This window comes from Rhipicephalus microplus, chromosome 10 (genome assembly GCF_043290135.1).
Source record: "Rhipicephalus microplus isolate Deutch F79 chromosome 10, USDA_Rmic, whole genome shotgun sequence".
In the NCBI taxonomy this organism is placed as follows: domain Eukaryota; kingdom Metazoa; phylum Arthropoda; class Arachnida; order Ixodida; family Ixodidae; genus Rhipicephalus; species Rhipicephalus microplus.
Genome location: NC_134709.1, coordinates 27,602,505 through 27,614,132, shown reverse-complemented (window position 1 = coordinate 27,614,132; position 11,628 = coordinate 27,602,505). Strand labels below are relative to the sequence as shown.

Here is an 11,628-nt window from a genome sequence, read left to right as displayed (position 1 = left end):
TACGGGGTAGGGCCCACCAATCGGACTACGGTTTGGTAGGAACGAAACAAGACAGGTGCCAACTTAGATGTAAGACGGAAAAAAGGGGCTGTAATACGTTAATGTGTTTATTTGCATCCAGCCGCAGGCATATTTTAGCCCAAGCGTGAAGGAATAGTACGTGGATAAATATTGTTAGTGGGTCTAGTCCATCGTAAAAGAGGAGCGGCGACAACAGCAACAGAGGTGGAAGAAGGAGAAGATTAACGTGCAGTACTGGCTGGCGCTCACCGTCCAGCTCATTGTGAATAAACCTCGCTTACCAACCCCGTAACAATATATGTCATATCACTCATATGGTACCAACGGCGGGAGTTTGATATGACATCAAAGTAAGATGAAATCACAAGGATATAAGAATAACCCAGACAGAACAGTCGGCAACGTTTGTTCTAAGCGATTCCGTGAAGTGAACTATAGGCAACCCGGCGATGCAGTTTACGAGTTCTGATGGTAGCGCCAGAACACACAGCCTAGCGAGTAGGCGCAGCAAAACCGAGTCTTCCAATGCCTAGCCTATAGCGAGTAGACGGAGCAAAACCAGACTTGCACGTGCGTATCATTTTCTTTTTTAGTTGTGAGCAAGGGGGTCACGGCCGATTATGTAAGCGCCCAGGAAGCGTTCTTTGAAAACGTGCTAAATCGATGTTGGCCTTATTCATAGATAAAAAGTTATCCTCATCATGAACCAACATGTGCTCTCTTCAATCACTTCTTCCCCTTCTGCTTCGCTACCGGAACACGTGTGCCTATTTGTCTGGCGTGGGATGCATTAACTCGCATCGGTGAGAGAATGAGCACAGAGAGATAGAGAAAGAGACGCAATTCTTGGCCAAAAAAAAAAATTCTTTACAAGGTGACATTCGAACCCGTGTACCCATAATCTGGCGCCGAGCGCCGTAACAACCAGGCTTTCAAAGTATGCTAGCGGAACATAGCATAGCCTTGTACTTTATACTTTAGCCAAGAGGTCGGAAAGGGAATTGAGGGTGAGGACAAACGTGAAGGTGACTCTGCAAAAGGGGAGGGAGGAGCGAGAAAGTAAAGCATAGCACAGAAAGAGAAATAGAGAAAGAAAGAGAAAGTGCAAGGAAGAAAAGAATAGAATACACAGATACAACAAAGGGAAAAAAGATCAAGCATAATCATGCATTGTATAGCGCATAGCGAGGGGTGGGAAAGAGACAGGTGAGAGTATAAAAGACTAGCCAAGGGAGGACCTGCTAGGCGCTGACCAGCTCTGCCGGGAACCAGCCTTGAGCGACTTACTGTGCCAATTTTCTTTTTCATCACAAGAACAGTGCAAGAAGCGAGAGACAAGCACACGTTAGTGAAAGGACAACAGCCTTTTTTATTATACCCGAGTAATCGTCATGAGGATTTACTTGTCTTTTTTTCTCGAAAACTGTACGCTTGCTTCTTCCTTATATACTAATGCCATCTTAAACCGACAGCATGTGCACTGTTCATGACGTGTTGAACTATGCTACTTACGACAATGCTTGGAAGGCTTGAGAGATAGGCGATATTTTTGTGTAGTAGAAATATGCCCCTCGTTGAGTGTAAGACCGTGGGTGTGTGAGGGTTCAGGGTGCTTATTTGGGGACAAAGGGGCAAGATAAGCCCGCTAAAGTATAGGCTGTTATTAAGAATGCATTCCTTATGGAAAACTTGCCTAAAGAGACAATAAGGACAGAAGATTCGGAACAATAAAAAGTTTATTTGGGTACAGATAGGCCCATCAGAGTGCAAACATTTATTAATGCACAGTTGGCTGAACGCTTTTGTGCTCAGAGTGAAATTACAATATGGAGCCCTCTTTTGTTTTAAGCCCGAGGAATTGTGTCCAGACCGAAGGTGAAGCCGCTCGCTGCACCACTTGCGAAACGAGACAGTGCGTCTTCTGTGGCAAGTAAACGTAGTACGCAGGCGCCAAAGCACTGGGATGCACGCTTCGACGGCTTATGTCGTGCCATAACGAGAATCACGAGAATCACGTGACGGTGATCACATCTTGCTCGTGCTCTGTCGTCAGATGTGAGTATCTCTGAGTGCTTTCGCAGAACTAGCTGACCATATTCCAAGCACCAAATTTCGACCAGCCAGTTATGAAACGGTGTGCTGTCGGAAAACTTATAAATGTAAAAGCTTTCTTCGGAATGTATATTGAGCACATCTCTCTTCCTTCACTAAAAGGGAGGACATAAAAATTTAGTAACGATAACACACCATCACCACCTATTATAACATTGCAATTGCATTCCCGTGACACTTTCGTTATGTACTTTTGCATTATATAATTGGCCCTGCTCTGCAAATCTCAACTAGCACATCAGCAGGCCATTCTTTCATAAAGTCGTTATCACCGCATTTTGGTGTCCATCTGTGAGAACTCGCTCTTGCGTGCGTGAAGCTCTCTTGATTGACCAAGCTATGCAATATCAACGAGCTTCTTGGGGCTGCCTCAGAGGCTGCATTTGCATGCATCGGTCAGTCATTCAGTAAAACCTGTGGTCTAATGCTGCCCTTCGTGCACGAAATGCAAGAATGACAATCTATGATGTGTTAGCATTTATCTTCCAGAAATAATACAGCAAATACTTTTACCCTCTTCAATACAATCAACCCATAGTAAATAATATTCACCAGAAAACACACTATGACCCACGGTTCACTGTTCTAACCCATTAGTAAACATTTTTCTGTATTTCAGTTATGCACAGATGCCACCTATGATTACAAAGCAGCTATTAGACTACGGTTGGTGACTCCAAACTAACTCTTCTCACATACCCCAACAGAAGACTATGGCTGGTCACAGCATCACTGGAACTCTACTGATGTAGCGTTCCAGTAGAGTTGCAGTGATGTTGGTACTGCTATGACTACGTTACCGACTAGCGGTATACAGTCCAGTACACTTTTGTGCCAGTTTTGCCTCGCCTTCGGCCGGCTTTGGTCGTTCCGTTCATGTTGGACAAACAGTGTCGGAACCGAACTGAACAAAGAAATGTGGAGAGTTGCCATTGAATGATTTAGCGCTGTTCGTTCGAGCAATAACTGTTAACGAGTACAAAGCTTTATTGCGGCAATATTTCGACTTGAAATGAACATTTTCCGCCTTTAGGCGGCACCGTCAGTTCCTAGCGCACGATGAAATCCTTCGACGAAATCACTTCGCTCCTCTCTCGTGCGTTCTTCGAAGGTGACGGTTGAGCGAACATCGCTGCGAGAACACCTGCGGACACAGGTGGCACTCGAAGGGCTTCGCTCCGGAGTGCGTCAGATTGTGGGCCATGAGGTTCCCTTTGAGAGAGAAGTGGCGGCCGCACACGGTGCACGAGAACGGCCTGTGACCCGTGTGCGTCACCAGGTGGCGTCGCACGGCCGAGCGGCTGCTGAAGATTCGCTCGCACACACCACACACCCGGGAGCTTATGCCCCGCCGCCTGCGCTTGGGTTTTGGCGGTGGCGTCACGGGCCTGTCGGTGGCTGCCCTATAATGGGATAGTACAGGGATAATACATTACAAACTAAGGATTAAAAGGGGCTCAAGAGGTTGTTTATCCGAGTAATTTTATCCAGCCAGACAGATCTCTGCCAAATATGTTTACCCTTAAGGATGTAAAGGGTATGCACCAATGTTGCTCTACCGCTCCGGAGCAGCCGTACACGTATGCTGGCTTGACAACTTAGCACATCGCTTCATTTAAATTGTAGTGCTAAATGGCAATTGTAGTGCAATAGGTGGTATTGCTAAATGCCACCTATTGGCATTTAATTTGAAAAAAAAAGAAAAAAAAACTGGCTGTATGTTTCGAGACCTGTTTATTCTCTTCGGCTCGGAAGCTACTTTTTAGTCGTCACCCTCTCTGTCGTTGTTTTCATCTTTTCTGTTAAGGAAAACAATGCATTAACAAGAACAGTGACCCCTGAAGAAGAGACCGAATGAGTCTTGAAACGTAGCGGCAGTTTTAATATGAAAAACTTAAGACTAAACTTGGCTGAAAAATATGTTTATAATATTATATATATACTTCTCGCGGGGCAATGTGGTCGCCCTCGGACTTTATAGGAGGTATTCACCAAGCTCTTCCCGCCAGATGGCGCCAGCGAGGGCGCCGCCATAGCCGTGGTCCGTCAGCGATCTAGCACATGACAGCGTTACTTTTCTCGTCGCTGCACCTCACTAACCCGTTTTCTTAGAAAAATATCAACGTTGCACGTGCCGTCGAGAACTTTGGTTTTGAGACCGTCGATGTTCCCGCGCGAGACCACACGTACCGCAGATGCTGCGCTAGCGCCCCCTGCAGATGACGTCGACAGCGACGTCAAGAATGTGCCTGGAGCGTCGGTACGGTTTCTATCGCAATTAAATAAACAAACAAAGACAAATGTTCACCCTGTGTCGCTTTCCGCGCCGCCCGCATCTTCGGAACCGCTGACGTCGTTTTTCTCGGCATCCACATTGCTGCTGCTGGACGCCGCGGTAGACGCCGCGGTTGAAGCCTTCGCTTTGCGGGCCATATGTTCTGCACAGGTAAATGAAGGGGATGTGGGCGACCGCGGTGAAGGAACGCCAACGAAAAATATGTGGTTTCAGCCTGCGAAAACGAGAAGCAAAAGAAGATATCAAGATCAGTTACGGGCTGTCCAGAAGGTCCACGGTGTCGCCATAAGGCTTGGCCTGAAGGTATACTGACGTGGACGTGGTCCACCTGGGTCTAAAAAGACCGGGCTCCAGGACACTAATGAGGTTTTGTAAATGAATGAATGAACACTTGCTGTTGTTCGACACGTAGTTTTAAGAGGCCCATAGATTTATTTCCTTCACCTGGGATGACAGTCTTCACCTCCTTTATCGCCGCCGAGTGTGGCTTAGCGGCCAAGGTGTCGCGCTGGTCAGATCGAAGAATCGGTAGGGACATTTCAATGAGGCTGGGTGAAATACCCCCCCCCCCCCCCCCTAAAAAATGAAAAGAGTATTTAGATTCCGGTGCGTGTTAAAGAATTCTGGTTGTTTACTAGCAAACCGGAGTTTCCCGCTGCGGCTCAACTCTTTATAACACGGTTCTCACTGAAAAAAGCTCACTGCTCTTCTGAACGCGAACCCTCGACTTCAGTTTAGCTGAGCAGCCAAAAGTGCAGCTTTCAAGCTGACGCTGTCATGTCTGCAAAAAGTTCAGCGAGACCGGATATTTCACTCACAGTGTCATGCTCTTTGATATATATATATATATATATATATATATATATATATATATATATATATATATATATATATATATATATATATATATATATATATATATATATATATATATATATATATATATAATTATCCTGCTCACGGCTGGTTATTTTTTCATCCACATCCACTTTTCTTTCTTCTTATTTACATTCCATTGTTGGTTTCTAATAACTTCCCCTGTACATTCCTTAACATTACTGCCTGTTAGATCTCATTAATATTGTGTCAAAACACGGAAAAACGAGCCCTTAGGTATTGTTATGCCTGCGAGTCCACAGCGGACGTCCGTGCCTCTGAAAAAGGCAACCTGTGTCAAGGCCAGCCAGCCTGACGCGAACAACTCAACGGCATAAACACGCGCGGCGTCTTTCTGTCGCCCACGTGCAGTGAGTCAGCGCAGCCAGCGAGCCCGTCGAGTAAACAACCGGCGTCTTCCTGTTTGGGGGGGGGTGACGCAATGCTTGCGACGTCACTCGTCCTTGGGTGCAGCCACCTGCAGCGACGCCTCTCCAGATTCGATGAGAAAGAAAGACGCGGCCCAGCGGCGCCCTCATTGGAGGATTCTGACCTCGCGACCAGCGGCGCTTCGGGTTGGACATTTGGGTTGGACCCGGGCATATAAAAGAAGCCCTGCGGCGCGTCGAGAGAGACCCCTTTTTACAGCGGACCCATTTAAGAGCAGACCTATGTGTTAGAGAGGAGAGCTCGGCTCTTCGAGTCTCTGTCGGCCCCAGTGCCGAACTTGTAACGCCTCTGTATATATGCTTTACATAAAGCTTGTTTAAACTCACCGTCGTCTCGTCCGCTCGTCTATCAGCTCTGCGCAGAAGCAGTCGCGAGCTGAGAAACCTACGCTACCAAACGGCTGGTGACCTTCCCGGCGGAGTTTGAAGCAGTGGCGCCTTCGGGACCGTGTTGGCGTCGCCGTCTTTCGTAAATAGTGGTTTCAGCGGTGAGATTCGTAGCGACCTTCGTAACGTCGTCGGAGGCGCGCGTCGCAACAGTATACACTTCTTTCCCTTACTTTATATATATATATATATATATATATATATATATATATATATATATATATATATATATATATATATATATATATATATATATATATATAAAATATGCGGGCACACGCAATTACGGCGTGACCAAAAGCATGTTGCTCACCGTTGCCTGGAGATAGACTACTTTTTGTGTTCTCAAATATTGTTTAATTAGATATGTTTAAATAACTAAGTTTTGAAAGAACGAAGATGGATAAAAATTTCAATGAGAAAGTTGCAGATCGGTTTGTAAAACGTCCAATTAGACAGTTCGGACTTTATATCTGTTAGGTATTAGCGTTTTTCTGCTAATTACAAATGCCCGCGAAATACAAAAAATACCACGAAGCAAACCCGCTCGTGCGCCAGTGCACACAATAATTCTAGTGCTCCCTAACGTGCCGCGTACGAACGGCCATAGGATTTGCCACATCGTGCTTTCTCAGCAGGGCCGCAATGATGATGGTGGCTTTACGATGAACACGTTTTGCTATCGGCCACAAAAACGATAACCGCTGTGACTTCTTATCGCTGCCATGAACCGGTGCGAGGGAAGCGTGTCGTTCGTACGCGGAACGTTAGGGAGCGCTAGAATCATCGTGTGCACTAACGCACGGGCGGATTTGTCACCTGGTATTTTTTTTGGATTTCGCGGGCATTTGTAATTCGGAGAAAAACCACTAATACGTAACAGATATAAAGTTCAAAACTGTCTAATCGCACGTTCTGCAAACCGATCTAAAACTTCCTTATTGAAATTTTTTATCCATCTTCGCTCCCTCAAAACTCAATTAAACAGATCTAGTTAAACAATATTTGAGAGCACAAAAAATATTCTACCACCAGGCAACGGTAAGCAACATGCATTTGGTTGCGTCATAATTGCGTGTTTCGGCATATTTTAGGGGCGAGAGTCCTTATAGCGGCACCCGTTCGTCCCTCGTAGTCGTACGTAGTAGTAGTGTGTAACAAGTGTTACATTTTGACCTCCAAGGTGGTGCCGGTGGGAGATTTGTTCTGTGCGTTGTTGAACAATAAAAAAAAATCGCAGCGTGCGCGTTATTTAAAAGCCGAATGCTCCTGTCTCTCGTTCCCCATTAGCAGCCATATTGGCATGTACATTGAGCACTATCTCACAAGAAAGCGTTGCTACATTATACTCATTGGGTGTAACCTCCTTAGTATTAGAAATGTTTAGCGAGCGTTGAGCCGCAGTGCCATGATAACAATGAACTAGTATACCATGAACTCAAGGTGGGAAGTAGACACGAAGCAAAAGCCGTAAGAAAGTGTGCGTCTGCCACCTCTCGTTTAGTCTTTGGAATGTCCGCTGGATGGCGCTGCTTCTATATGGGGAATATGTGATGAAAAGATGCGAGATGGTGGTACTTGGGAGTGTTCAATAGGTGGATGAACGGACACACAGACAGATGCATGGATGGATGCAAGAACGGATGCATGGGCGAACGCAGGGACGGACGCACGAACAGACGCACGCACGGACGGGCGGATGGATACATGGACAGTCACACAGATGGACGCATGGACGGACGGAAGCAAGAACGAATGGACGGACGAAGTCTTCGCCCCACTCTCCGTCATTCACTCTCCGTGGATATGCTGCCAATTTTTTTAAACTCTGGCTAAAGTTACCTGGGACACACTGTGTAGGTATATATATATATATATATATATATATATATATATATATATATATATATATATATATATATATATATATATATATATATATATATATATATATATATATATATATATATATATATATATATATATGGTCACACTGACGAAGGCTAAGTGTTTCCTCGTATACGTCGTGCCTTCTCGCTTCCGTTTTTACTACGGAGACAGTGCGCTTCTTCGCTACGTCTCTCTCTCTCTCTCTCTCTCTCTCTCTCTCTATATATATATATATATATATATATATATATATATATATATATAAGGGAAAGAAGTGTATACCTAAAGGCTCGTTTTTCTGTGTGTTAACACAATATGAATGAGATCTAACAGACAGTAATGCTAAGGAATGTACAGGGGAAGTTATCAGTTGGAACCAATTGAATGTAAATAAGAAGAAAGAAAAGTGGATGAAAAAATAACCAGCCGTGAGCAGGAATCAAACCTACGACCTTCGAATAACGCGTTCGATGCTCTCGAACGCGTTATATATATATATATATATATATATATATATATATATATATATATATATATATATATATATATATACCTCAAAAAGGGTGTATCTCCTATCTTTTTTTTTGAACATTTCAAGTAAACACACCGCATTCAGTTCAGAATGTCACCATGCACGCTAATCGCAAAACGCGGCAGGGCCACGAACCGCGGGCGCACCGCGAAATAATAAAAAGAAATGTCGTGCCCTCTCCGGGCATTTCGGTATCCCCAGCGTTGTAGTGACGTCACTACGAGCGTCTGGCGTTCAGAGCAACAGGGACCCGTTTGTGCGCTCGTGGTACAGTGTACTAGAATAGAGGTTCTAGTACACTGTAGCTCGTGGGTACGTGCGGTCGCCACTCTTCTTCTTCGAGAGGTGAAGTGGAAGAGCACACTCGGCCAAAAGAAGAAGAGGAGTCGACAAACGGATCGTAACAAAGCTTGTAGAGCGAAACTATTGTTTTTGGATGATCAAACGCCTGTAGCTCCGCGGTATCGTTTCGAGGAATAGATTCTTTTCAAAATTAACAAACTAGTGGCCGCTATGCACTTACTGAAAAACATTCTGTTCAAGCGCCGATTGCACACGCTATGACGTGGAGAGTTTAGAGCGCGCACGATAGACTGCAGGCCCCGGCACATTCAGCTATAGGACCGCGTCTCCGCTTGGAGCACGATAGACGGCGCCATTAATCGCGCAAATATGCAGCGCACTTGCGCATTGCGAAAATGGTCTATTCTCGCGGCTACGCGTTGGTTGGCTGGAGGCTGGTACACAGCTGCAACACCACGCCTAAAATTCGACCTCTGGATGGTCTATGGGCCAGGTAGAGTGTAGCTGCCGAGAAGTTATGGTTCTCGGTTAATGAGGCTGCAGTAGGGGCCAGTTGGTACGTCTTCGGCGCCCCAAACAGGCAGCGCATCAAAACGTAGGGTAATTTGTAAACGATGCGCGCAGAGATACTAAACCTCCGTTTGCTGAAACGTTGCGAACATGACTAGAGACAGCTGACCTTGGGTACACCGTACTTGCGGCTTCAGTGGTGCAGAGCAAGGCTGGTATACCGCCCCTTTCTCAACGCTTCAAGCTCGACGATAGTTATAGCGCGAGAACAAGACGACGGTACAGAGACAAGAAGGACATGGTTCTTGTCTCCGTGTCTTCCGTGTCCTTCTTGTCTCTGTGCCGTCGTCTTGTTCTCGCGCTATAACTATCTTCATGCCATACCAACTAGCCCAAGCTGCCACACTTCTAAGCTTCAAGCTCGTCGAGTTTGGTCGCGCTAGTGGCCTCGCCCACTTACCGACTTGCCGAGTCGATGAGATGTCCGAGCAGGAGAGAAGCCTCGCCGAATGAACCGCGCTGGCGCTTGGAGATTGGCTGGCCCAGCACACTGCGCGACATGGCTCAACCCACTACGGGGTAGGGCCCACCAATCGGACAACGGTTTGGTAGGAGCGAAACAAGACATGTGCCAACTTAGATGTAAGACGGAAAAAAGGGGCCGTAATACGTTAATGTGTTCATTTGCATCCAGCCGCAGACATATTTTAGCCCTAGCGGGAAGGAATAGTACGCGGACGAATATTGTTAGTGGGTCTAGTCCATCGTAAAGGAGGAGCGGCGACAACAGCAACAGAGGTGGAAGAAGGAGAAGATTGACGTGCAGTACTGGCTGGCACTCGCCGTCCAGCTCATTGTAAATAAACCTCGCTTACAATCTCCGTAACAATATATGTCACATCACTCACATGGTGCCAACGGCGGGAGTGTGATATGACATCAAAGTAAGATGAAATCACTAGGATATAAGAATAACCCAGACAGAACAATCGGTAACGTTTGTTCTAAGCGATTCCGTGAAGTGAGCTATATAGCACCCGGCGATGCAGTTTACGAGTTCTGATGGTAGCGCCAGAACACACTGCCTAGCGAGTAGACGCAGCAAAACCGACCTTGCGCGTGCATATCATTTTTCTTTAGTTGTGAGCAAGGGGGTCACGGCCGATTATGCAAGCACCCAGGAAGCGTTCTTTGAAAACGTGCTAAAAATGACACTGACGCTTCAGCGTGTCACTTTGTTGAGCGAGCGCTCTATTCTCTTAGTATCCCTGGCGGTCGGTACCAACAACGCTGAAGTGGCCCAAAGAGCTTCGTCGCGCCCTCTGGTCCACTGTCGGGTGCCTATGGTATAGAAAGCACGTTTCGTTGATTTGCTCTAAATGAATGCATCAAATATAATTGTATTACGTACTAAGCTTAAGTTCACTCCATTTGTTGAATGGAGCGAACCGCTTGGAATCCTCGTGCAAAAATAAATAAAAAAAATTGAAGGACCGTCAAGAAGTTATGACCGAGAGCTTTCCTCACGTGTTACGTACCCGCTATGGAAAGCGGGGCAGTGCTGTCGCGTCGCGGTTGCCAAGGCGACCGAGGGGCTAGTTGCATCGTCTTTGCGGTGTGTAAGTACATTCAAGCCACTAAACGTACTTCAACATAATGAACACTTCATTAATTACCCGAGAAAGAAAGTAATCGGGAAGTAATTTTAAAATGCGATGAAATATACAACACATACATCCCAAATCAATCGGGTTTGGCAAACTCAGCTGTCTGATCTGGTCCGAAAATCAGATTGTCGTTATCGTAGTAGTGATCATTTTCTGCTGTTTTTTTTTTTGTTTCTCACCTTCTTGCTCTTCATTTTTGTAATGTTTTCTTTCTTTTACATTATTTTTGTTGGTAAGCAATAGTGCAGTTACCGTCCATAGGATACTGTGTTTTCTTGGCCACTCCCCGGAATGCGTATGTGCCAAGGTATCCAGCCTACAAACGAACAAACAAACAAATACCCCCGCTGTATGTGTGCGCCACAGTTAATAGGTGAACAGGAAAAAAAAATTGGCCCCGTCTCTGCATGTAATCTGCAAATGTCGTCGAAAGACGATTGTCTTGCGTGTGGAGAGAGTGAACAAAACATTTATCTGATTTTGTGCGCAAGAAAATCGGTGAATGGTATTCTGGAGGCGCTGCGTTAGAGTGCCTCGAGCGTGCAGCGGAGGCGAACAAGCGCATCAAGTCACGTCACACGTGAG

The 11,628-nt window shown here is 45.8% G+C and overlaps 1 protein-coding gene across 1 annotated transcript; it reads right to left on the bottom strand.

Annotated features, from left to right (window-relative positions):
- Positions 1-3,132: 3,132 nt before the first annotated feature.
- Positions 3,133-10,081, bottom strand: LOC119184550 (uncharacterized). Its single transcript, XM_075874591.1, has 3 exons — positions 9,837-10,081; positions 4,442-4,643; positions 3,133-3,536 (listed from the first exon to the last, which is right to left on the bottom strand). Exons 1-3 carry the CDS (start codon positions 9,935-9,937, stop codon positions 3,183-3,185), a joined length of 657 nt encoding a protein of 218 aa, XP_075730706.1. The 5' UTR covers positions 9,938-10,081; the 3' UTR covers positions 3,133-3,182.
- Between the last annotated feature and the right edge of the window lie 1,547 nt (positions 10,082-11,628).